The sequence below is a fragment of the Sturnira hondurensis genome, unplaced genomic scaffold, assembly GCF_014824575.4.
Source record: "Sturnira hondurensis isolate 20B ecotype Veracruz unplaced genomic scaffold, ASM1482457v3 Scaffold0024152, whole genome shotgun sequence".
NCBI classification, from domain to species: domain Eukaryota; kingdom Metazoa; phylum Chordata; class Mammalia; order Chiroptera; family Phyllostomidae; genus Sturnira; species Sturnira hondurensis.
In genome coordinates, this window is record NW_028096783.1 from 8,863,911 (window position 1) to 8,890,491 (window position 26,581).

The window sequence follows — 26,581 nt, forward strand, 5'->3', positions numbered from 1 at the left end:
AAATAAAACTCAGAATAACCCCTTCCACTAGGGAGAAATTCTGCATACTAATCAAATAATGCACTTACATATAGTAAATCAAATACAGTTACATTAAATCTAAATCTAGTATATAAACTGGTTTGGAAGGTTAAGTTTTCTGGGTAAGTACACCTGGGTATACCCTCTGGGAGCACCATTTTGCTTTACTAAAAGCCATGTAACTGCTCCTGTTTCTTCAACAGGTAACAGTAAAGTTACCTCGTACTTTTTTATATGACTTCAGGTTTATACACATCAGTAATATGTCTTACATTATAGCAGTGTCCTACTACACTGAACGTAAAGCTATTTATCCTGACATTACGCACCCACGAGACTTTCAGTTTACTTTTTTACGTTTCCCTTCCCGTCTCCTGCAGTCAGACTAGTGCTGTTCTCAAGCTACTACTACTACTACCAATCCCCCCTCACTCGGAGCTTATTTGGCAAGAACGTCAGAACCAGATCACTGAGATAGTTAGTGGGACATAATGACAACAAATAGGCAGAGACTAAGGGATAAAGAAGCTCACCTTTACATAACTGCAAGAGTTTTAGAGCATCAACTAAAGGAAATGAGCAGAGACTAAAGGATAAAGAAGCTCACCTTTACATAACTGCAAGAGTTTTAGAGCATCAACTAAAGGAAATGAGCAGAGACATGAGCTGTGTTGTGGTTAAGTGAGAATACTAAAGAGCTGGATTTCAAATAGATATGCATGGTTATACTTTGGCTGACTCAAAAATACCCACTGACCAAGTTTTATACATAATGGGTGGAAGAGTTTCTTTTTCCACTGAGAATGAAAAGTAATAATGTCACTGTTTGCCTTGAGTCTTCAAAACTGCTGATTTATTCTCACTTGATTTATTCCTGCTAAACAGACAAACAAACAAACGAACATCTCACTAATCCCAAAGAAAAATGTTAACTAGTCGACCACCCCGGTCAACTAGCCACCCTTCCCCTTCATAGAGTCAAAGAACCTCCAAGGACGAGGCGTGCTGAGAGCAGAGACGCAGTGGCACGCAGCTGCCATTCCTGCCCAGACATGGCCCTCCTCAGTCCCACATTTATTCAGTTGGTTAGAATTTACTGAGCACCCACTGTGTGCAATTGCTCGGTGCTGCAATTTTTGAAATGACAAAGTGTGTATAGGGTCTGACCCAGTCCTTGACAACTTTCCTGGTCTGAGAGAGGCAGAATGCCACTACATAGCTGATTTAGGGAGCCAAAGCATGGATGAGGTCTGCTTTCTGTCCTTCTATCAGCCCACCATGAACTTCTGCCTTCCTCAAACTGGTCAAAAGTGAAAACAAATAAGGCACGTTTAAAAAAATTCCCTCCCTTTAATTGACCAAAGTAAAGCCATGACATTTCATTTGGTAACCTGCTCAGAATTATAAAAATCATTGCATTTGGCCCAGCCCATACTGCCCAGGGCAAAACTTCCAGACAATTCTAATCCCATCACGTTCTGCTGTTATAAACTGCATATTTAAAAAACGTCTTCGGCGTCCTAAATGGGACACACTCAGTGTGAAGAATATCAGAGCTGGAAGACATGTTTATGTCCTTGACAAGCCTCGATTATCCAGGTCCTTCACCTGCAACACAAAGATGTCAGTTTAATATTCACAATCAGGTCAACTTGGGAGAGCTTCGCTACCAAGCTGGGTCCCCCCTGGTCTGAGACTAGCTACTCTCTGCTTAGCCTTTTGAAATACCTCTGTGAGGGGCAGTGTAAGTGATGTACTGTCCAAATACATCAAGGGTTCTCAATGTTCTCTTACGTTAGAGATGTAACAAACTTATCTGTGACTTCGTGCCTCAAACCCTTCAGTAGAAGAAAATGTAGTTCAAAACACAAACACACACTTTCTTGCCCCTCACCCAAACCTGCTTAATCACTAAAAAATATCAAGTTCAACCCCAACTGGAAAAACACCACTGCAACCACTGCCAAAATGGTAGCAGACTGGGGTGTCCATGCTCTCAGAACAATCTAAAATGAAAAGGATAGAATTCTGAGTTGCAAGCTACTTCTCAGACATTAGAAATGTGTGGCCCACTTCGAAGTACCGGAGCCCAGCCGCAGACAGGACGGCAGCTTGCTCCGCATGCCACCTGCTCACCTTGTATATCCTGACCAGCCAATGCTCTGTGGTGTACGCTTCCTCCAGGACGTCGAGCTCAAAGTCTTTGTTCCCAATCTCAGCGTTCCGCACACGGTCAAAGCCTGGTGGGCGCTCTAGAAAGGGACAAAAAAAAGACACACTTCTTTCTACAGTGCTGACTTCCTAAGGAAAGAGCAAATCAACTTGGTAAATTACCCACGAATTAGAATGTTATTACTTAGCCTGCAGTTTTGCTTAGAGAGTAGGACCTGCCCAAAAGGACATCAGGTAGTAAGGACAAACCCAGTGTTACCCTATCCACGTCCTCTCCAAGAGGATGCTTCTTCTTATGTCTTCTAAGAGGTTGGGGGCTAACTCCCAAGCCCCTCTATTCCTGAGGATTGCCACCCTCAGGCCTCTGGGACACACCAGTAACCCCTCCACGGGTCAGAGAAGAGCCTATCAGAGCTCAAAGGCTCATATCTGGTTCAGAAACTGTTCCTAGTGCACAACTAAGAAACTGAAGTCAGAAGGAAAGACTTAACCTAATCGAATTGCTCTCAATATATTTATCTAAGAAATGAAAATTCCTTTATCTGTTCTATCCTGCTTTATTCTTTTTTCCACTGCAATACCCTTTCCTAAGAGACAAAAAAAAAAAAAAGGGTAAGCCCTGGCTGGTGTAGCTCAGTGGATTGAGCGCGGGGCTGCGAACCAGAGGATCACGGTTCGATTCCTAGTCAGGGCACATGCCTGGGTTGCAGGCCAGTTCCCAGCGGGGGACTGACGAGAGGCAACCATACATTGATATTTCTCTCCTTCTCTCCTTTCCTTCCCCTCCAAAGATAAATAAAAAAAATATTTTTTAAAAAATAACGGGTTAAAGCACAGACTCCAGAGCCAGACTGCCTGAGTTTAACCTGACTCTGCTACTAGTTAGGTGACTCTGGGCAATTAAGTATCCTATCAGTCCCTTAATTTCCTCATATATAAGATGGAAATAGTACTAGTATTTACACCTTTTGGGTTATTGTGAGAATTAAATGTGCTACAGACATAAGGCACTTAGAACAGTGCCTGGAATGTGAGAAAAGCTGTGTTAGCTACTAGCACTGCTCTTACTATCGATATTAAAGGGGTCAGGAATCACTCACTGGCTTCCGTGTAGACCTGTCCGAAGCGGTAGTAACACATCTTGTACATGAGGCAGTTCAGCAGCACAGGAGAGCCCTCACGGTCCACACGGAACTCCCCAGTTGGAGTGTAATAGTCGTGCTCCTTGATATGTCTGCCTGTGTCTGTGCTGCCTCCGATGCGGACCATCCACAGGAACTTGTTGATGTCTAGGGAAGAGAAGGCGGAAGAGCGAGCTGCTGCATCACAAAGGTTGCTGGAGCTAAACCACCTAAAGAAAAGGTCACTATTCCTAAGAAAACTCCCCAAATATTTTTCGAATGGGAAATGGTGCCCTTTATCTCATTTATAAAAACTAGAAAGACAATGTGTGGGCAAAACCTTTTTCCTCAAAATACACAGCCTATCCCATAGATTACTGGACTCCTGAAGCCCTATACAACCAGTCCGGACTTAGGTCACAGCTGAAGTTATTTTCAGATATTGGCTGGGGCTGAGTGTCCAACACAGTAGCCACTAGCCCTGTGGAGCTACGGGCACCGGCAACGTGGCGAGTCCAAATTCAGATGGGCTGCAACTGTAAAATACACACCAGACTTCTAAGGCACAGTCCAAAAACAAAACAAGTGTGTGCGATATTCAGTTAGAGAAAATGATTAAAATCCATTTCTAGGGGGTAGGAGGAAGGCAGAAGAGGGTCATGATGGGGTCAATGGTGATGGAAGGAGACCTGACTTGGGTGGTGAACTCACAATACAGTGTACAGATGATGTGTTACAAAATTACGCACCTGAAACCTGTATGATTTTATTAACCACTGCCACCCCAATAGATTAAATAAGAAAGTTAAAGATAAATAAATAATTTCATTTTACTTATTTTGATGTGGCTAACAGAAATTTTTCAATGACATATGTGCCTCCGCTGTATTTCTGTTGGACAGTACCAATCGTGGGAGCGGCAGCTTTACCAGAAAGGTACAGAAGGCATGAACACACCCCCTTTCTTGACCTACAGCTGCAAAGTTACAACTTCTGAAGCATCTCTGTGAGAAGCCAACATTTCTATGTCAAAATACTGATACCACTATCAACTCAACTTATCTCTGAGTACGGTACCCTCTGTACCTCCCCACAGGCTTTAGGGAAATGATGGTTAGTATAGAAAGTGTTACTGATCCGCAAGACAAAAAGATTCCTATCGCACCACTGCAGAGGATTCCAGGATGCATCACAGCGGCTAAGAACACAGACCTGGATCCGAACTGCCTAGGTTTGAATCCCAGCACTGCCAGTTCTACGTGGGTGATCCCCAGCAAGTTACTTCACCTCTGAGTGCTCCAGTCTCCTCATCTGACAAACTAGGAAAATGACAGTGTCTACCACATAGCTGCTAGAGCATTATGAGTAAGAGTATGTAAACTATCTAATGCAGGGGTGTCAAACTCATTTTCACAGGGGACCATATCAGCCTGCGGTTGCCCTCGAGAGCTGAATATAATTTCAGGACTGTATAAATGTAACTACTCCTTAACAGTTAAGTGAGAGCTCAGCGTTGCCACCAGGTAGAAAGGTGGAGGACTGGATTCTGACCTTGTGGTCCTTGTGTTTGTCACCTGTGATTTAATGTATCATTTGTAAGCATTCAATAAATAATGGTGCTGTCTTTATATAGTATCTGCAGTCTTACCTCCACCCTATAAATGGGAAAACCAAGGCACAAGACTTGCCTGGATCACACAGCCAGGACCCAGAACAAACAGGACCCAGAACAAACCCCAGGGCATCAACTCCACTCTCTTATAGAACTAATCCTGTAGCTTCCTTGTACGTCCTTGTGGTATGTTTAAAGCAAAAACCCAACAAGTTTTTAAAATGGAAGTGTACATAAACAGAAGAGATGATCAACAAAATGAAAAGGCAGGCTACAGAATGGAAATATTTGCAAACCATGTATCAGATAAGGGTTTAATACCCAAAATATATAAAGAACTGATACAACTCAATAGCAACATCCCCCGCACGCCCCAACACACACACATATCCAATTAAACAACAGACAAAGGACCTGAACATTTTCCCCAAAAATACTGAAATGGACAAATGGTACATGAAAAGGTGCTCAACATCACTCATCATTAGGGAAATGCAAATCAAAACCACAACGATCCATCACCTCACACCTGTTAGGACGGCAAGAGGTAACAAATGCTGGGGAAAACGACAGAAAAGGGAAACCCCTGTGCAGCACTATTAGTGGGGGTGTAAACTGATACACCCTCACGATGGAAAACAGTATGGAGGTTCCTTGAAAAATTAAAAATAGAATTACTCCACAACCCACCAGTCCCAGCTCTGGGTACACATCCGAAGGAAATGGGATCCTTACTCCAAAGAGACATGAGCACCCCATGCTCACTGAGGCATTATTCCTGACAACCGGGACGTGGAAGCCAACTAGGTGCCTGTCAAGGGATGAATGGATAAAGGAAATACGACACACGTGTATAGTACATATATGTACATACACGGATACTACTGGTATATGTGGTATGTACAGATCATGGAATACCACTCAGCCATAAAAAGAAGGACATTCTGCCATTTCTGACAACACAGGCAGGCCTAGAGGGCATTATGCCAAGTGAAGTAAGTCAGAGAAAGATGAATACTGTATGATCTCACTTTTATGTGTGGAATCTAAAAAACAAACTCACAGAAACTGATCAGACTCGTGACTACTAGAGGCTGGGGGGAGGTGGTGGAACTGGGCAAAAATGGGTAAACGGCACAAACTTCCAGCTATGAGGTAAAGAGTCCTGGGGACGTCATGTACAACATGATGACTACAGTGAATAATACTGCGTTGTTTAACTGAAAGTTGTTAGGAAAGTAGATCTTAGAAGTTCTCATTACTAGGAAAAAATTGTAGCTATGTGAAGGAGTAGGTGCTGACTAAACTTACAGTAATTATTGCCATATATATACATATGTGTATATATATATATAATGTCATTACATAATACAGCTTAAACTTATACAATGTTATGCGTCAATTACATCTCAATAGAACTGGAGAAAAATGGAAATACCATTTTTCCATAAATGATACATAAATGAATATGACTATGGTCTTAATAAACAGACCCCTGATCTACTGGATCATCAGTCAATGAATAATANGGAAATGGGATCCTTACTCCAAAGAGACATGAGCACCCCATGCTCACTGAGGCATTATTCCTGACAACCGGGACGTGGAAGCCAACTAGGTGCCTGTCAAGGGATGAATGGATAAAGGAAATACGACACACGTGTATAGTACATATATGTACATACACGGATACTACTGGTATATGTGGTATGTACAGATCATGGAATACCACTCAGCCATAAAAAGAAGGACATTCTGCCATTTCTGACAACACAGGCAGGCCTAGAGGGCATTATGCCAAGTGAAGTAAGTCAGACAAAGATGAATACTGTATGATCTCACTTATATGTGTGGAATCTAAAAAAACAAACTCACAGAAACTGATCAGACTCGTGACTACTAGAGGCTGGGGGGAGGTGGTGGAACTGGGCAAAAATGGGTAAATAGCACAAACTTCCAGCTATGAGGTAAGGAGTCCTGGGGACGTCATGTACAACATGATGACTACAGTGAATAATACTGCGTTGTTTAACCGAAAGTTGTTAGGAAAGTAGATCTTAGAAGTTCTCATTACAAGGAAAAAATTGTAGCTATGTGAAAGAGTAGGTGCTGACTAAACTTACGGTAATTATTGCCATATATATACATATATGTATATATATATATAATGTCATTACATAATACAGCTTAAACTTATACAATGTTATGTGTCAATTACATCTCAATAAAACTGGAGAAAAATGGAAATACCATTTTTCCATAAATGATACATAAATGAATGAGTATGACTATGGTCTTAATAAACAGACCCCTGATCTACTGGATCATCAGTCAATGAATAATATGTATCTTATCTTAAAATTTCCCTATAATGTAGTATCTGAGAAAACATTTTAAATCTTGTTTGTCTTCCACAGGGATATAAAGTAGAGCATAGGGAATATAGCTATTAATTTGTAATAACTATGTACAGTGCCGGATGGGTACTAGACTTAATAAGGGGATCACTTTGTAAGTTTTATAAATGTCTAAGCACTGTGCTGTACACCTGAAACTAATTTAATACTGAATGTCAACTATAATTGAAAAAAAATTTTTTTAAAGAAGTGCACTTTAGGCCTTNAGGGGTCAGTTCCCTGCAGGGGATGCACCAGAAGCAACCATACATTGATGTTTCCTTCCTCTCTCCTTCCCTTCCCCTCTAAAGATAAATAAATAAAATATAAAAAAATAAAAAAATAAAAAAAAAAAGAAATGCACTTCAAAACTGTATCTAGGTAATATCCAGTGCCTGTGCAGGGACTAGAAGAAAATACACCAGGAAGTAAAAATACCTGATACTTTACAAAAATTTCATTTGTTTTCTATTAAAAATTTCAAATGTAAAAAAAAAGAAAGAAAGAAAGGACAAGTGAAAAATAACAGAAAATGCAGGAAGGACAGCCTATTACTAAAAGATGTTTTTCAACCAAGGAATGCACCAATAAGTGGAACAACATTTTCACAACATTTTTACACAGCTACATGACCAATTTACTATGAAGGAGCAATTACTTCATCATCATTCAAACATCTGTATCAGCACTACATACACGTACAAATAAAAAAGATTTGTAATACCAAGAGTTGTTTAAGGATGCAGAGCAACCAAGAACTTCAAACAATGCTGGTAGGAACGGAAACTGGTACGACTACTCTGGGAATGCCTCTGCCTCTGGGAACTGATGTTATAAGAGGGTGTAGGTTCAGAAGTCCTTAACATTTAAAAGTATGAAAAGGTATTGCTTTAATTTTTTTAAGTTTTTTTTTAGGCAGAGAACAGTATTTAGATGATTCTTCTAAAATTATAGTTTTGCTAATAACCATAGGGAACATATGCTATACATACATACATGCATGTGTATGTATGTACAAAGTAGATAAAACATTTTAAGCTGGCAGGTCATTCTATGGCTTAAACCCACTAAAAAAAACATTAAATCTTAGATTCATTTTCAGAAGCCTTATGTTGTTTGTTTACTGTCTGTGGAACTCCTCCTCGGTCTTAGACAAGTACAGCAGGCCATACCTATATGAGAAATATTTACATTTACTTCCTACTTGTTGCAAAAAGAAAACGAAAAAAAAAGAAATCAAAATAACCAAAAGGCACGTTGCAAATACTTAGGGCCCTCCCCAACTAAGAAAATGTTAGTAACAGTACAAGCACAGAAACATAGGAGCATCATCTAGTTTTCTCAGAGTCTATGCCCTGTAGCTAGAGATAGAATCAAGTACATTACCATCAGAGGAATACCCAGTAAGGCCTCCAAAAATGACCAGCACATAGCTAACATCAAGCTCCCTCATGATCTCATAGGCTTTTTCTTCTGTGGATGCCATTGCCTAGAAAAATACGTGCACATTTCTCAGAGCAAAATTCCAGGTCATACGATACCTCATGGAGAAACACTCCCCACTAGGCCCTGTGGGCCAGATACCCAAATGATCCCTTTACTTACCTGCCCTACTCGAGAAATGTGGGTATTATTCCACGTGTTATTGTCCACTAAAATCGTCCGATTCGCCATGGCTGTAATCTGGTAGCCATAATCCCACCACGACATGACCTTCGCATCCTGAAAGAGGCATAGGAAGTGAAAACAACAAGCTTTCCACTGCATCCAAAAATCACATGCAGAGAATGGAATGGAAATGCATCTGACAGGAAATGAGGCATGGATAATTAATCAATTTCTGTACAAAACAATGCATGCCTAACCAGGAAACAAAGCTTTGCACTTGGTCGTACATATATACATACAACCGTAAAATCTCAGTGCAAACTACACAATCCAACATTCCCGATACTTTCACCACAGCTCACCTTTTACAGACAAGTGTAATGGAGCGGGAGGTGTGGGGGCTGTTCACTATTTCCAAATAAACAGCCTGGCATCATCAGATGATTGTATTAAATACATGTTTTTTAACAGCATCACAAAAATCAATTATAAAGATGGCAAAAACACAAATCACAGGTTATAATAGGGAAGGATTAAAAAATTCTCAAAGTTTTGACTCTTTAAAAATCTAACTCAGAAGTGCTATTTTCAATAGCTACTGCAAGGGAAATCCCTTCAAATCCTCAAATGGTTTCAGCCAAAATGCTAAAAGTGGTTATCATTAGATAATCACTTATGGAAAGCTTATGTTTTTTTTGCTTCTGTTTTCTGATTTTTATACAATGAACATATATTATTTAGCTATAAGTTTTTTCTTCCTTTGTAACTGCGATGGTCTACCCCATGAGAAAGTCACCACGCTGACAATACCAGCAGTGTTGACAACTGAGGTACGGGTCACCACAGAAGAAACCCTAAATTGAATGGAGGTGACCTTTAAGGCTCATTCAACACTAGAGTTCTAGTTACATGTTCTCCAAGCTTTCCACTCATCTAAAAGCTATGATTCCCTATAACATCAAATGTCCCACTAGCCGCCCAATGTTGCTCCTCCCAAATCTTTACCTCTGGAGTATTGTGACGAAGCCAAGAGTAGGCTTCTCGGAAATCATCGAAAATGATCCTGCTGCCATCCCCACCACGAGCAGAGAGCACGATGGAGGGAGAAGAGTAGGCCTCACTGGTCACCCAGGTCGAATGAAAGGTGTAGGTGATGAGAAAGAAAGCCATGACCAGTACCATCCCACTTGCCACCTATAACACGAAAAAATGTGTTATAAAACCAAATTAAATTTACATAGCACAGACCAGCTTCTTACACACAGTCAATGATACAGAGGAGATCAACCAAAACAACTCAGGGGTTAATTACAACCACTTACGACAGTCCTCTGCTCCCCTACTCAAAGAGATGTATCTACATGCACACACACACAGGCACACAGTCTCCCAACCCTGTTCTTGGTGTTGCACAATTCTCACTTCATTCTTAATAGGGTACGTAGAATCCTGCTGCTTCTTGCTCTTCTTGTCTGGACGACTGATGTCCAGATTCTTCATGTAAGTGGACAGCACCTGCGAGACTCCAATGCCAGAGAGAATGCACATCACAGGCGCCAACACCAGCATCAGACGCACCTAAACGAGATCGCAGTCTAATCAGTGGTGGACAAAATTACAGATTTCAACCTCTGAGGAGGTTATGACATCAAGTTAGGGGTTCTCAACAAACATGGCTTTCCAATGAAATAGAACAAAATGGAAAAGAAAAATAATTGATAAATCTACAGTAGTAGAAGCATGCATTTCTTAAACTTTGCTTTTCAGTTATATATGTATATGTGTCCAAGTAATTTAACATAAAAACATTTCTTTTAAAAAAATTCTTTGGGAACGAATTCTCAGCAACTTTAATATGGTAATTTACCTTGTAATTTTATTTTATTTTATTTTTTAAAAGATTTTATTTCTTTTCAGAGAGCAAAGAAAGGGAAGAAGAGAGGGAAACATCAATACGTGGATACCTCTTACGCGCCCCTCTAATGGAGGCCTGGCCTGCAAACAAGGCATGTGCCCTGACTGGGAATTGAACCGGCAACCATTTGGGTCACAGGCCTGTGCTTAATCCACTGAGCCACATCAGCCAGGGCAACCTTGTCATTTTAAAAAATCTATTTCTTAACTGTGGTTTGGGATCAAAAAGTGTGACAAACAGTCTTGTTACATTATATAAAATCTCTTCTGTTTTTAACCTAGCACAGGACAATCCTCAGAGGCATTTAAGGAAAATCAGTGCCTGGGGTTACCATCTCCAACAAGTGTCCAAGTGCCTCGCTCTCGCACACAGGTACAAACAGGAATTCGGGCCCACAACCACAGTGTGTAAGAGCCTCACACATTCCCGTGACGGTAAGCAACAGCTTTGTAACTCAGCCCTCAGAGGCTCAATGGGAAGCACCTGCACCATCATCAGGACCTTCTGACTCCTGCTGTGGAGGAAACGCAAAAGCACCTCAGAGTCAGTGGGAAGGTGTGCCAGGGCTGAGGGAACTACTCACCATCACAGCCGAAAAGTACATGCTGGTCACACCGTACATGATGATGAAAATCCGGGCATCAGACAGGTTGCTAAAGCAGTAATAGAGACCAACTACAAAAGCACAAGAAAAAAGAAGAAAACAGCTAAAAATAACAATCACAGATACATGCAAAAATGTTCACTACAGCACTTTTTAAAATAGCAAAAAAATCAGAGACTGCCTAAATGTCCAACATTAAGGAGGTAAATTATGGTGTATTCATAAAATGGAGGGCAACACATTAATTAAAATATTGCTATAGAGAGATGGACCATTGCCTTCTCCTTTACACATCTCTGTAACTTTAAAAAAACTAACAAATAATATATCTTAAATAGTATTTCTCTAAAATAATACTAACCAGAAATTATTACAATTCTTTGTGAAATGAAAAAAGTCGGGGGGAAATGTATCATCTCATTCATATTCAATAAATAACTGGATGAATATACATCAAAATGTTACAGTAGCAACAGACACGTGGTGAAAACTGAAATCTTTTTTGTACTTGTGTATATTTTAAAAATAGATAACTTACTTTCAATAAAAAAAAGTAAAAAAAAAAAAAAGTAAGTCCACTATATTGCTAAATTCTAAAACATATCTGGATTGGCCAGAAAATAAATTAGGTGAAAAGGCTTTACAACAAGCCATGCCTATTCTGGATTTCAATACCACCAAGAAGATAAATGGGAGGTGGTGGAACTGGGCAAAAATGGGTAAACGGCACAAACTTCCAGCTATGAGGTAAGGAGTGGGTGGTGGGAGAGAGGGACACTGCATGAGGTAAATAAGCAAAAAACAAAAGCACACGGACAAGGGTATTTTGCTTATTTTGAAACAAATGGTGATTCTTACAAAGGACACTTCAACACAAGGCAGACAGACCTGGAAACATGAAGACAAGAAGCTGCAGGTCAAAATAGTACGAGGACCAGGTTGTGGGCTGATGCTCAGACACAGAAGCAATGATGGGGATGTTGTTCTTGGCGTAGGAGGGATCCAGCAGTGAGTAGAAACGCCCCGTCCAGGGAGATATTTTTCCTGGCAGCAAAGAAACAGCAAATATTTCACAATCACTCCTGAAACAAAACAACCCTAACTAATCACAACTTCTCATTTTAATTAGATTCTCCAAGACAGAGGAGAACTAGGTCTTTGTTTAAATGCTATCACTACTTCGAGAACTTATTCCACATCCAAATCCATTTACATTTAATACTAAAAGCCACAATGAGCCTTCCCTACCTGTCAGCATGAGGAGAGCGCCCACGGTGAGAAGGACAAAGCCTACCAGGGAGATGACACTTCGGAAAAGGACTTCAAACTGCTGTGGGTTCAACTTGCTGCGCAGATAATCCACAAAGGCATGGATCTGGCAGAGACCAAAGACCCCGAAGGCCGCCATGTGCTCTGATGACAGGACAGGCTGTTGGTGAAAACATACTTATGAGAGCGGCATGGGAAAAGAGCGGGTCCAACCTAGACCTGAAATATGCTGACCCTAGCTAGACCAAGGGGTCAAATGAGTTCTGAAACCAACAAAGAACTAGGACCAATCTAGAGAAGGGTCTAATTCACCTGCTACACGGTCTGAAGAAAGCATATCACATCTCTGGCCTTTCCTCAAGCTACTACCTCTCAGCCTGTACTGTAGTTTTCTTTTCCCCAAAATTTGCATTCACTGAAATTCTCATCATTCAAGGCCCAATGCAAATACCATTTTCCCCTAATTCTGCCGAACTAAAGTCCATCACTCCCCTCTGTGGTTGCTGAACTTTAAATCTCTTCCATCACTTAAAAGTCTCTGTTTAGACCAGCTGTTCTCCAACTCTAGCAGGCATGGTAATCACGGGGAGCCAGGAGAGGGGGACTGCTGAGCCCCACCCCCAGATTTTCAGATTCAGTAATTGTGCCCTACCCACCACAATTTGCATTTCTATCAAGGTCCCAGACCCTGCTGAAGGTCCAAGAACTACGTTTCCAGAACCACATGCTATAGACCACAGACAGCGCATGTACTTCTTTCCCTGCAGCAAGACTGTGTAACCTCCTGAGGGACCAGACCATACTGTGACTTTTCACATTTCCAGGTTATTGGCAAATTGCATACAGGAGAGGATCAGTAAAGAAATACTTGCTGACCTGTAAACTAGGACAACATGGGAAACCAAACACATATTATTCTTTTATTATTATTTTAATATATTTTATTGATTATGCCATTACAGTTGTCCCATTTCTCCTTCATTCCCCTCCACCCTGCACACCCTCTCCCACCCACATTCCCCCCCTTTAGTTCATATCCATGTGTCTTAAGTTCTTTATCTTTTACATTTCTCATACTACTCTTGCCCTCCCCCCTATCTATTTTCTACCTACTGTCTATGCTACTTATTCTCTGTACCTTTCCCCCCCCAACCTCCTTCCACTCTTCTGTTGATATCCCTCCATGCGATCTTCATTTCTGTGGTTCTGTTCCTGTTCTAGTTGTTTCCTTAGTTTGTTTTTGGTTTAGGTGTGGTTGTTAATAATTGTGAGTTTGCTGTCATGTTAGTATACATGTTTTTTATCTTCTTTTTCTTGGATAAGTCCCTTTAATATTTCATAGAATAAGTGCTTGGTGATGATGAACTCATTGAACTTGACCTTATCTGAGAAGTGCTTTATCTGCCCTTTCATTCTAAATGAAAGCTTTGCTGGATAGAGCAATCTTGGATGTAGGTCCTTGTCTTTCATGACTTGGAATACTTCTTTCCAGCCCCTTCTTGCCTATAAGGTCTCTTTTGAGAAATCAGCTGACAGTTGGATGGGAGCTCTTTTGTAGGTAACTGTCTCCTTATCTCTTGCTGCTTCTAGGATTCTCTCCTTCATTTTTATCTTTGCTAATGTCATTATGATGTGCCTTGGTGTGTTCCTCCTTGGATCCACCTTCTTTGGGACTCTCCGAGCTTCCTGGACTTCCTGGAAGTCTATTTCCTTTGCCAGATTGGGGAAGTTCTCCTTTATTATTGGTTCAAATAAGTTTTCCATTTGTTGCTCTTCCTCCTCCCCTTCTGGTACCCCTATAATTCAGATGTTGGAATGTTTAAAGATGTCCTGGAGATTCCTAAGCCTCTCCTCATTTTTTGAATTCTTGTTTCTTCATTCTTTTCTATTTGGTTGTTTCTTTCTTCCTTCTGGTCCACTCCATTGATTTGAGTCCCAGATTTCTTTTCATCACTATTGGTACCCTATGCATTTCCCTTCATTTCACCTAGTGTAGCCTTCATTTGTTCATCTACCTTGCAACCAAATTCAAAAAATTCTGTGAGCATCCTGATCACCACTGCTTTGAACTGTGCATCTGAGAGGTTGGCTATCTTTTCGTTGCTTAATTGTATTATTTGTGGAGCTTTGATCTGTTCTTCCTTTCGGCCATTTTTTTTGTCTTGTCGTGCCTGTTATGTATGAGGGGCAGAGCCTTAGGTATTCACTAGGGCAGGGCAACCCAGTTACTGGGTTGTGATGCAGTATGTGGGGGAGGGGTCCGAGAGAGAACAATGGCGCTTGCTCCGCTCTCTGTTGGATTTCAGTCCCCTCTGCTGCTTCCCCCAAACAAACTAGGTCCTTCTGGTGCTGATTCCCATGTGGGTGGGCTTGTGTACAATCTAGGACCCTGTGAGGTGGGAGAGTTAATTAGGAGAGTCCAACTCTCTAGGAGAGTCCAATTAACTCTCCTCTGAGGCTGAGAGTCTCCCCCGCACCTCAACCCCTACAGGTGTTTTCCATCAGTGTTTTGAGGCTTTTATTTCCCGGCACTGGGACCCTGGGTTGCGTAGTTTGTCTCATTCCCCAGTTACCTGCAAGCGTGAATGTGAGACCGCCACTGGTCAGCCAGCTGCCTTGTGCATGGTGCCTCGCTTCTCAATTGCTGCCTCGCTGGGTCTGCCCATTGCCACCCCGTGCCCGGGGTCTGCTAGCCTCCGTCTGCACGCCCAGGGTCCGCCCACTGCATCTGCGAGCCCACATTGTCTTGCACACCTGGTGTCACTGCTTCCTGTGCCATGACCCCTCTCCACTCAGCCTGGCGACTCTGCCCTACCTACTGGTCTGGATGAATGTGTCTATTTCAGCTCCTTGGCTGTCCAACTTCCACACAATTCAATTTTCTGTCAGTTCTGTTTGTTATTTTGTTTCTAAATTTTTGTTGTCTTTATTTTGGTTGTGCGAGGAGGCACAATGTGTCTACCTATGCCTCCATCTTGGCCAGAAGTCCACATCATATTATTCTGATTTCATAACTGTCTCTTAACTCTGGAGAGTACTGTGGCTCATGGTTTGTACTCTGTTTCCCAAAGGACTCTGGCTTAGGCCCCATTAAGAAGTTCAGAGGTCATCATCATTGAAAAGAAATACAAATAACTTTGATCACTCACATCAACTCAGCTCCACCAAAATATCACTCTCTCCTCCTCCTTCAAACCCATAACATAAAGAGTCATAAATTCAAACTTCATGAAGCAAATATTAATGGAGAGTCATAAATTCAAACTTCATGAAGCAAATATTAATGAAGAGAAGACTTTAGTGACCAATGATTCTGTTACTTCAGTTAATGCAAGCACTCCAAGGTTAGACCTGTGAGTAAGTCTTACTCCCCTCACCAAAATCCAAGATAAATCGATCCAGTTGGAGCTGCTTAGAAAAAGCAGAAGCTAAAAACCACACTCAGCCGTGGGCTCACCTGGAAGCCCACGAAGGAGATCTGCATGGAGAGAATGGTGCCCAGGCAGTACACCGTACAGTAGGCCACATAGATGCGGTGGGAGAAGCGTCCTGTGAGCATCAGCACCAGCACATGGAGGGGGATCAAGTTGATCAGGAACACGTAACCTCCCCACGAAGAGACCTGTGGCAGCATAAACAAGAACAGTTCCTCCGAGCGCTCCCCCTCAACCACCACCATTGTACTGTAGGATGTTACCTGCGACCTTTTCAAAGAATACCTCTTTACAAAAACCGATAAACCTTATTTATGCCAAGTGGCATAAAGAGTTTAAATAACTGATTCCTTTCAACAGGAATTTCAAATATCCACCCATAAACCAAATTCACGCCCACTGCTATAACTCAATCCCATTCTCTAAGGCTCCTGACATCAAAATCACAACACGAGAGGCAAACCAGCCTTTAGGGTTAACCTGGACGCAATCTACTTGAAGTTCACATGGAGGGTTTAGGGAAACATGCAAAACATGAGCACATGCAAGTAGGTAACAAGTCTAAATGTACACATAAAAATCAGACAAATAAATATATACATAAAGGAAAAATTTAAGGGGAACATATCAGAGAAGAGAGTTGACCAACCTATATACACCCAGAGGAAAGAAGGAATCTGGAGAACTTTTAAAGTTAAAACATCTCTATCTTGCTATTTCCAGTCACTATCCATGCCTGCCTTGGATTAGTCTTTGTATGGATATAAAGACCTCTAGCTTGCACTCCATGGTCTCAAAGCCCAAGAGCTACTGCCACCTCCTACCAGTTGACCCCAGAAGGTATTCAGACAGGGACCCCCTAGAAGACGACAGGGAAAAGTTACCATGTAGAAATAAGCAAGGGCACACTTGGCTGCCCAATAGATGGAACCAGTCTTCACCGCTTTGATCCACATGTAGTAGGTGAGGAGCATGCAAAAGATGGCAATTCCTGCATAAAGAATGCAACGAACAATCAACAGAGGGTCATGCTGCCATCATGTTTAAGACCGCTATTCTGGAACTAACCACCTGCATTCTTATCTCAGATCTACTACTCATTTATAATACAACTAGTTTGCCTTCCTTTGCCTCAGTTTCTTGTGCAAGTGAGTCCATAATAGTTTCTACTCGGTAAGTGTTGTAAAAACAAACTTAATTGTTGCACGCAAAGCACTGACGATAATAACCCCCCCCCCCCCACAGCAGGCACTGAGTGTTGGCCAGGACCATTACAGTTCGTCCCAGGCACTGCATTCCCTGCCAGCGCAGCCCTGGGTATAACATGTCCTGTACCGTTCCACATCTCCTCTCTGCAACCTGGTCCTCACGCCCCGACTGCCCCTCTTTTCAATTTAATTTGGCCTTTGGAAGGCCCAACCTCGGAGTCCAGTTCAACCTAAACTGCCTCCAAAAAGCCTTCCCTGATCCCCAACTCTGAATTAATGTCTCCTTTAACTACATTTCCAAAGTACTCTGTTCTTACTTCTTTCACGGCACGCAACTACCTGCTTGTTAGGAGGAGTTTTTATAAGTCTGCGCTGTATTTATCTTCCTTAATAGATTACAGACCAACATAATTTTACTCATTAATCTATGTCTATAATTCCTTAATTATGAGCCAAAATCACCTTATTATCTTTCTTTATAATACCTAACACTGTTTCCCCAATAACACTCTATAAATATATGCTGAATTGAAAACAAGTCAGTTATTGTAGTCTTAAAAACATCCACTTCTCGCCCTGGCTGGTGTAGCTCAGTGGATTGAGCACAGGCCTGCAAACCAGAGGATCGCAGTTTGATTCCCAATCAGGGCACATGCCTGGGTTGCAGGCCAGTTCCCTGCAGGCCAACTCCCAGCAGGGGACACACAAAAGGCAACCATGAATTGATGTTTCTCTCCCTCTCCCCTTCCCCTCTAAAGGTAAATAAATAAAAATTTTTTTAAAAATCCACTTCTCAGCCCTGGCTGGTGTAGCTCAGTGGATTGAGCGCGGGCCTGCGACTCAGACGATCGCGGTTCGATTCTCAGTCAGGGCACATGCCTGGGTTACAGGCCAGTTCCCTGCAGGCCAACTCCCAGCAGGGGACGCACGAAAGGCAACCATATATTGATGTTTCTCTCCCTCTCTCCTTCCCTTCCCCTCTAAAGATAAATAAATAAAATCTAAAAAAAAAAAAATCCACTTCTCTTATCTAGGGAAAGCAAGCAAATAAATGATGTTAAAAGAAAAGTACCATTCAACACTAAAAGTTCACACCACTTTCATGAGTCCAGAGACGAGTCAAACACCTTCCGTAAGGAAAACCACCAGTTACTTTTCCACACGGGTGGCAGAAAGAGAATATAAACTTCTCTGAGGTCCCTTCTGCCCATTTCTAATCTTCTTGCCCAAATGCCACTATTGCTATTGCAAAACAACAGGTGTGGACCCAGACTCTAATGCACTTCAAGAAGTTCTACTGGGAAACGAAGTGACAGATCTTCTTTGGCATGTTAAGCCTTACCTTCATTGTCGTAGGAGCCGGCCACTGACCGGGAGATGTATCCGGGAACCACAGCAATCATGGCAGCAGCGAGAAGTCCCGCCCCTGCGTCCTGTAAGAAAAGAGGGGAGACAGGAAGTTAACACCAATACATCTCTGAGAGAGGAGAAGAGAAGATCCACTAGGCCATTCTGTACAAAATGGGCCCAGAGAACAGTCCAACACTTTCAAAGGTAAATGTGATGCTAGAAATGCTGGAAATGTTCACAGCACAAGACAGCTAAAAACTTCACACCAATTCTCCACGATGATACCAAGTCTGAAACTAAGTACACATATGCTGAGGACAGACAATCATGCAAGCTGTCAGACATCAGACACTGTCCCAGAATGGGCTGTTTGACTGGGGTCTCCCTAACAACACCTGCACTCCTCGGGACATAAGTCACACCTCTAAACACTATGCAAGTAGAAGCAAAGGAAGACAATTATTATTTGAGTTAAAAAGCCAACTAAGGTGATAACCTATCTGAACTAAAGATTCCAGGAGCTTACATATTCAAGTTGGAACATCACCAGGCAATTTGTGAGCTGAGGTGAGAGGACCAACAAAATGTAACCCCCACCCAAAGAGGAAGAACTTATCTATTAATAAGAATTAAATGTGGGCCCTGGCTGGTGTAGCTCAGTGGATTGAGTGCGGGCCTGCGAACCACACAATCGCGGTTCGATTCCCAGTCAGGGCACATGCCTGGGTTGCAGGCCAGTTCCCTGCAGGGGACTCATGAGAGGCAACCACACACTGATATTTCTCTCCTTCTCTCCTTCCCTTCCCCTCTAAAGATAAATAAATATAATCTTTTTTTAAAAAGTCTTTAAAATAAAGAATTAAATGTGGAACAAGGGCAGCAAGGAGAAGCACGAAAAAGCTGCCCAATTAAACTTGAGTTTCCCAAACCCTCCTACTGGTTTAATATCCTCAGGCTGACTATCCTAACCCTGACTCCATAGCTCCACAAACTACAAACAGCCTCCAAAGAGCCAGGGTCAGCAGAAACCTAGAAAACGAGTCAGTGCTACTGAGTCTGCTACAAAAGCCAAGTGGCTTAAGAATTTTTAAATAAATGCTTTTAAAAATAAACGAATAGCCACTAAAGTGTTCATTTCCAGTAGGAAGAACTAACTACTTTAGAATATGTCCTATAGTTATTTTTCCTCTCCCTTAGACTGTGAGACCTTCAAAATCTAAACCTGACATTCTGCATTTTACATGTTTACCCCCTTATATAGCAATTTACACGTGACTTTCACATGTTCTCTTCAAAGAACACAGTTGTGAATGTAAGAAACCACATACTCTGAGGAGGAGCAGAAGTGAACCCAACAGGCTCAGCAGAAACCGTTTTTAGCCTCCGGCTCCCTGCCACAAAGGTGCAGCCCCCACCCCATCTCCTAGAGAAGCTCAACAACAGTCATGCCCAAGCCTCCTGTCACCCCCAATCCTTCACCTTGAGCTCTTTGGTAAGGTGGTACGTGACGATGGTGGTGAAGGAAGAGAAGAGAGGGGCCAGGAACACACAGACATTCCGAATGTCGATGGTTATGTGGAAAAAATGGAGTACATGGTAGATTGCAGCGGAGGTGATCATTAAGCCTGTAACAGGAAGAAGAAACTCCATTAGGTTGCCCTCGGATAAAGAAGTTAAGGGAAGCCCTGGCTGGTGTGGCTCAGTCGGCTGGGTGCTGGCCTGTGAACCAAAGGGTTGCTGATTTGACTCCCAGTCAGGGCACATGTCTGGGTTGTGGGCCATGCCCCCATTTAGGGGTGGGAAAGAGGTCACTGACCCAAGCCCTGTCCAGGTAGCTTAGTTGGTTAGAGCACTGTCCCGATATACCAAGGTTGGAGGTTCAGTCCCCAGCCAGGGCACATATAAATGGATGAACAAGCTGATGTTTCTCTCTCTTTCCCCCTCCATCCTTTCCTCCCTCTCTTTCCTTCCCTTTCCTCTGCTTCCTTCTTCTCTGTCTCTAAAACCAATTAAAAAACAAAGAGGCACCTGATTGCTGTTTCTCTCACACACTGTTATTTCTCTCCCTCTCTTCCCCTCTAAAAATAAATAAAATCTTTAAAAAATAAAAAAAAAGACCCTGCCTGGTGTAGCTCAGTGGATTGAGAGTGGGCTTGCGAACCAAAGGATCGCAGTTTGATTCCCAGGCAGGGCACATGCCCGGATTGCAGACCAGTTCCCAGCAGGGAATGCATGAAAGGCAACCATACATTGATATTTCTCTCCTTCCCTTTCCCTCTAAAGATAAATAAATAAAATCTTAAAAAATAATTAAAATTAAAAAATTTTAAAAAAGAACTTAAGGGAAAGAGAAAGGGAAAATTCAAGCACCAATAAAGTGACAACACAGGTCTTGACAAACCACCAAAAATACTAACATAGCAACTACAGTTGGCCTATAAATTTCCCTCCTAAGGATTCAATCAGAAGCCTGGAATTTATGAGAAACCACCCATCCCTACCCTCCTATACATGCTGTCCTATTTATGTAAGATCTACTTTGAGGAATCTGTAATCGGAATGCAATTACAAGTGTCACAAAATGAAGACATCATTTTTAAATGGTGCAATAATATACAAATACCTGCTTGTTTAAAAGAAAACACCATTTCCCTCACCTGGGTAAATTGTTCCTCCGATGATCCGGCCCAGTGGGTACCAGGCCCGGTCATCAAACCAGTTATGGAATTTGTAAAATCCCTCCTCAGCAAGGAACCGGGTAGTCCGATAGTTAAAGTACCTACAGCAAGGAATAAAGGATCCATGTCTCCTCCTGTTCATATGCAGGCACTCACAGCAATTTGCAGTCAAGTTTATTCCTCAGATCACACCATTGAGGAACTTACCATTACTAAATAAAGTCAGTTTGGTACCAAAAAGTATGCCAAGCATGAAATCATGTTCTATTACTAGAAGTCTCATTTCTAGCTCCACACTTGTCTCAAATGAAGCACTGCTTCTCTCATAAGGAAATGCAACGAAAGGCTAACAAGATCATAAAGCTCTCTGGCAGGATACTTCGGCAGGCTGCTGGTCGCAGGCATTACCGCCAGACAGAGCGCCCAAGCACCCAGAAGTTGAGACAGAATAGACAAGGGCACCACACCACACACAAGGACACACGCCTGCATTTAAGGGATAAGCATCTCTAAAGATGTCAGTTTAAGGCCATACGCAGGATGGAAATTTTCTAACCCTCTCCATAACACATACTTCTTAATTCTCATGTTATTTAAAATAGTTCTAAATGCCACCTACCTAATAGTATAAAATGCAAATTACACTTTAAAATACTTGATATAAAACACTTCGCATTATGCATGGAAAGGCACAGTTGCTTAGGTCCAAGTTATATAACCCCTTAAGTTTCACACTTAAAAATAAATTTTTTAAATGGCAAAAATATAAACAAATAAATAAAAGGAACTGTTTCACAACTAAAGGTAATCATCACCAACTATCATTCCTGCTCAGCCCTCTCACCCCATTCCCTCCTTGGCCAGTCCAGTTTCAGCAGCTACAGCAGAACTAGCAGAAATGTCTTTCCTTCTGTCATTGCTAATGATTGTTATTTTGGTAACTGTCAAAGAGACAAGGGATAAGAGCAACAGGCAGTCAACATGTGTCAGAACTGCATCCTTTGCCAAACAGTAGGAGAGGCAGAGGGAGACAGCGGAGGTGTTAAGTTAGTGGGAATGGGTCTGAACTAGGGTCCCACGCTGGGCCTCCACTTTCTGCTCTGCAAGAGGAAATGTCAAATCACAAGATCTCTACAGCTCCCTCCAGCTCTGTGACTACAGTGCAGGCATCCTTGCTTTCCCTGACCATCTCACCGCAGAGCTTGCCCATTTAGAGGGTCTGAAGCAAAGCCCTGATTGGGCGTTAAGAAATGAAAGGATGCGAACCCTCATTCATGAGAAAAAATGTAAACCGTTTTGGCAGAATCCCAAAGAAAGTATCTGTACGCCTTCAAAGTGCTTTCAAATATCTATACAAAACAAAAGGACAAATTTGCAAATACACGCAGGAGCGTTCTGAATCAATGCTTCATAAGCTGAATGTACTATCTTTAAGATATCGATGGTGTGTCAAGAACCTACGATTCGGGCTCTCCAAAGTTTTAATTAAGCCTTAACTTTAAGCAATATAGCACAGTGACTCCAGTGTCTAGAGACAGAGAAACCCGAAGTCAAATCCTGGCTCCTCTGTGCACTACCTGTGTAACACTGATTTGCTGCTCCTAGCCTCAGTCTCCTTTGTGAGAAGGAGATAAAGTGTTCCTTCCTCTCAAAGGGTACATATCTAGGTTTTAGAGATAATCTGTAAGACAGTGCTTGGGACAAAATGAATACTCAATAAACGTCTTTCACCTCTATCTTTCATTTAATGAACAATATCCCTAATCAAACTTTCAATTTTGAAAAGCTTTCAATTTTTCTCAGAGACTTAAAACTTAACCGATAGGCCCAATTTCTACCATATAAATTGTTAAATAGAAATAAAATAAGTCATGGATCTGAAGTTCATGCCTTGTGATTTTCTTTTGAGCCTAAAACACAGCAGCCCCCTTTCCTTCAGTCTGTACCACTAACTGCTGACCAAGCTCAGAGGCCAGACGGCTTTTAGGGTAGCCAGATCTTAAGTGATAAGCAGGGATACCAGCAATGCCTCTGACATTTTCTGTAAGTTTAACAGACTCACTTCGTTGATTCTAACAGAAATGTTTCAGAAGAAAACAATTATCTCCTTCAGAAAACGTGAGGGGTTCCCCTGGTACATGTATATAAAGTACATCCCCACCACTAAGAGCTCACTGGAATGTGAATTTAAAACCCATGAACCCAAATGCTTCTCCAAGAAAACAGACCAGGCAAAGGTACTCACGGGTCAAACTCATGGATGACACTTTCGAATCTCAGGACAGCAAAGAGACGAGTGGAGAATGCTGCAAATACCGAGAATTGACATTGTAATGGTAATGTGCCACAGTAGTAGATAGTAGCATTATAAAGATAATAGTATTATCCATCACCCGTGTTCCAGGAATATAAAATGACCCCTGAATAAAATATTTATCCATCCTCCCCACATAAAAGAAAGAAAAGTCCACTTCCCCCTGACGATGGCACCTGCATTTTCCACGCAGGCAGGACACACTTAACCAGCTATTATTAACCAATGCCTGCAACGGTGCATTTGCCTATTACCACTGCCCTCAACTTCCACAGTCATCTTTTATATAAGGTCAGTTCCCAACGATTAACCTTAACTTTGCAGCAAACTAAGAGATAAAACAATCAAGACTATTCTTATAACTCATAAAAAGCTAAAGTACTTTAAAACCGAAAGCTCAAAAGAGACTTTCAGAAATGCTAAGACAGGCAAATAAACTGGAAAAAAATAAATGTCCTTTTGAAGTTAAGCATCCAAGGGTCCTCAGTATCTCTTTCAGCCCTATAAAAAACCAGAATCAGCCCAGCATGCTTCCCTTTCTTTCCTGGATGACCACTGGTCCTTTTAAAATCCTTGGGGTTTTTTGCCTTCATAAAGTTATACTGATGGAAAACAGCAAAAAGAATATATTACCATCTGCTAAAAATAAGAAAACCATTCTTGATTTTTTTCCATCCCCAAAGAAAGAGTGGTCCACATGCAAACTCACACAGCACAGCAGCCATTGAGAGAATGAGAAGCTTCAGAAGCGTGTCCTGCTTCTCATAGGACAGCCGCAAAAATCCCAGTTTAGTCATCTTGACATTGATGGGTGGCAACAGATGTCACTGAAACAGCTAAAATGGAAAAATCAAGACCATGAGATATCAGACACCTTCAATTCACCTAACTCACTTTCCTATTTTATGGTGGCCAAGAAACATAAAGGCGACAGGAGCTAGAGAACACACCTGAGAAGGTCAGGGCTAATACTAACACCTAAGTCTTGTTGGAATTATGGTTGACTGACAAGAAAGGAGGTGCAGATCAGGCCTAGGTGTCAAGACTAAAAAGCAATGATTAGACCTGTCAACATAATCCCATTTCCCACTTCCTCACAGCTAATGAGTACAGAAGCAACACTGGCAACCGTGTGGTACAAAGAGAGACAGGAATAGAAAGATGGGGGCTGGAGAAAGAGATGCAAAGAAAATAGAAAAGAGTGTAAACAGAGAAAAACTATATGGAGAGAATATTCAAGAAAAGGCAGGCAGGCATGAAAGAAAGTGAAGGATGAATATTGAGTACAAAAGTCGAAGTAGAAAGTGGAGAAAGAGAAGTCACAACTGAATTAGCACAACTTATAGCTGCAAACTGCAGCCTCAGTGGATTCTTCTGTTTCGAATACCAGCAGGGACAGCAGGGTCAACTCAAAGAGTGTGACTGATGATTAATGCAGGTATGCTTGCCATGTACTCGAGGAGAGAGGCAGATACACAGATCACTGCACTTCCAATGGGATACATCACACTGTAACTACTGTTCAGATTTCTACCTGCTTCTAATCAGCTGTCTCAGGGCATCTCTGTAATTGACACTACTGATTCAAGCCACTGATCCCAGGGACAGCTCATGGAATCACATGACAATCTGGAGGAAAAAGAAAATGTTTCCTGCTGAAGCGAGAAAAGCTCACAGGAAAAAATCAGATGAAAATAAAATGTTAAGGAGAGCATTAGGCACGGTGATCACTTGATAAACTTCTTTACCAAAGGAGGTTTAGCTGTTTAAGATAGTACTACCTTCAGAAACCCTCAGCTGGTCAAAGGCTAAGTTATAAAGAACAGAATAATAAAGGATATGCAACCTTGTTCAAGGCTGCAGGGGAGGAAAAAAAACTGCACCTCCCTTGGTCTTTTTTCAGTATTACTAGAGGAAAGGAGAAAGAACAAAAAAACACCGGACTGGGTGGAAGGCATGAAGAATCATACATTCCCAGCCCAACAGTGAGAAATCAAGCATCTTCTTCCATAATTCACTGTCCTAGAGGAGTAGTTTTACATATGTTCTTAATTATAATCCCAAAAGAAAGCCTTTATCTTGCAATAAAAAATAAACATCTAACAACAGGAAGTCAATATTCCAGCCACATCCCTCAGGTTTGTGTTTGTTCGCTGGAATGTCTGAAAAGAAAAAACTCAACACCACTGAGCTGATATAACTCGCACTCGAACCTCTACCTGAAAGCTGAGTACACGAGCTAGTAATTCAAGCCAGTTTTCGCTGTACTGCGGTCGCTTTTCGAACAGCCTCCGGCAAGTACGAGCAAAAGCACTTATCTTAAACACTTAGCAACCCTTCTCCTCCTCAACCGTGCCTGCAGACCTGGGGCACCCTTGCCTGCACCCTTTCTCACCCTCTCCAACTCCTTCACTCCCCTCCACCACCACCCCTTCCACTCACTCCTGCGGGTCCCACCTCCCGTCTCCCACCCCCACCGCGAGACAACCGCCACCTCGGCATCCTGAGTGTCTGCCCCTCCAAGAGCAGCCTCAGGATCCCAGCTTCCCTACGTGCTACCGGCCGAAGCGCACCCGCACCCAGACCTGGACATCTTTCCGACCCAGGACCCCCGACACCACGCCCCACACCCCACGCCCCTTCTTTTGCGCTCTCCAATCCACTTCCCCTCTCCACCCCTGCCTTCGGAGCCCCACCTCTGGCACTTCCTTCAGCCCTGCCAATATTCTGGGCCGCACCTGCCGCTATTCTCAAGTTTTATCGCACGGCCTTCTCACCTGTCCGGCGTTCCTCAGGAATCCGCTCGGCTCCCACTGCCATCCGCTCAGCGGTGCACTCAACCCTGGCAAAAGCCGGGTCCGCCTCCTGAATAGCTTCCT

At 42.3% G+C, this 26,581-nt stretch overlaps 1 protein-coding gene across 3 annotated transcripts; it reads right to left on the reverse strand.

The window, feature by feature from the left end:
• Window positions 1–26,581, reverse strand: STT3A (STT3 oligosaccharyltransferase complex catalytic subunit A). Of its 3 annotated transcripts, none has more exons than XM_037038154.1 (19): window positions 26,480–26,581; window positions 24,412–24,529; window positions 23,634–23,694; window positions 21,368–21,489; window positions 20,190–20,335; window positions 18,703–18,793; window positions 17,037–17,143; window positions 16,176–16,340; window positions 12,698–12,878; window positions 12,338–12,493; window positions 11,429–11,520; window positions 10,353–10,508; window positions 9,936–10,124; window positions 8,928–9,044; window positions 8,709–8,811; window positions 3,294–3,482; window positions 2,158–2,273; window positions 629–1,629; window positions 1–554 (listed from the first exon to the last, which is right to left on the reverse strand). In XM_037038154.1, the coding sequence occupies exons 2-18, from the start codon at window positions 24,497–24,499 to the stop codon at window positions 1,591–1,593; spliced, it is 2,118 nt and encodes a 705-aa protein (XP_036894049.1). In that variant the 5' UTR covers window positions 24,500–24,529; window positions 26,480–26,581; the 3' UTR covers window positions 1–554; window positions 629–1,590. The 3 variants fall into 3 exon arrangements, with proteins under 3 accessions (XP_036894049.1, XP_036894048.1, XP_036894050.1); XM_037038153.1 differs by having other exon boundaries at window positions 24,412–24,538; window positions 26,480–26,573; XM_037038155.1 differs by lacking the exon at window positions 26,480–26,581 and adding an exon at window positions 26,399–26,417.

Coding starts and splice junctions, on each gene's coding strand:
- STT3A (XM_037038154.1), bottom strand. CDS start 24,499: ATGACTAAACTGGGATTTTTGCGGCTGTCCTATGAGAAGCAGGACACG. Junction 10,125..10,352: donor CGTACCCTATTAAGAATGAA/GTGAGAATTGTG, acceptor TTCGTGTTATAG/GTGGCAAGTGGGATGGTACT. Junction 2,274..3,293: donor ACAGGTCTACACGGAAGCCA/GTGAGTGATTCC, acceptor GTCCCTTTCTAG/AGCGCCCACCAGGCTTTGAC.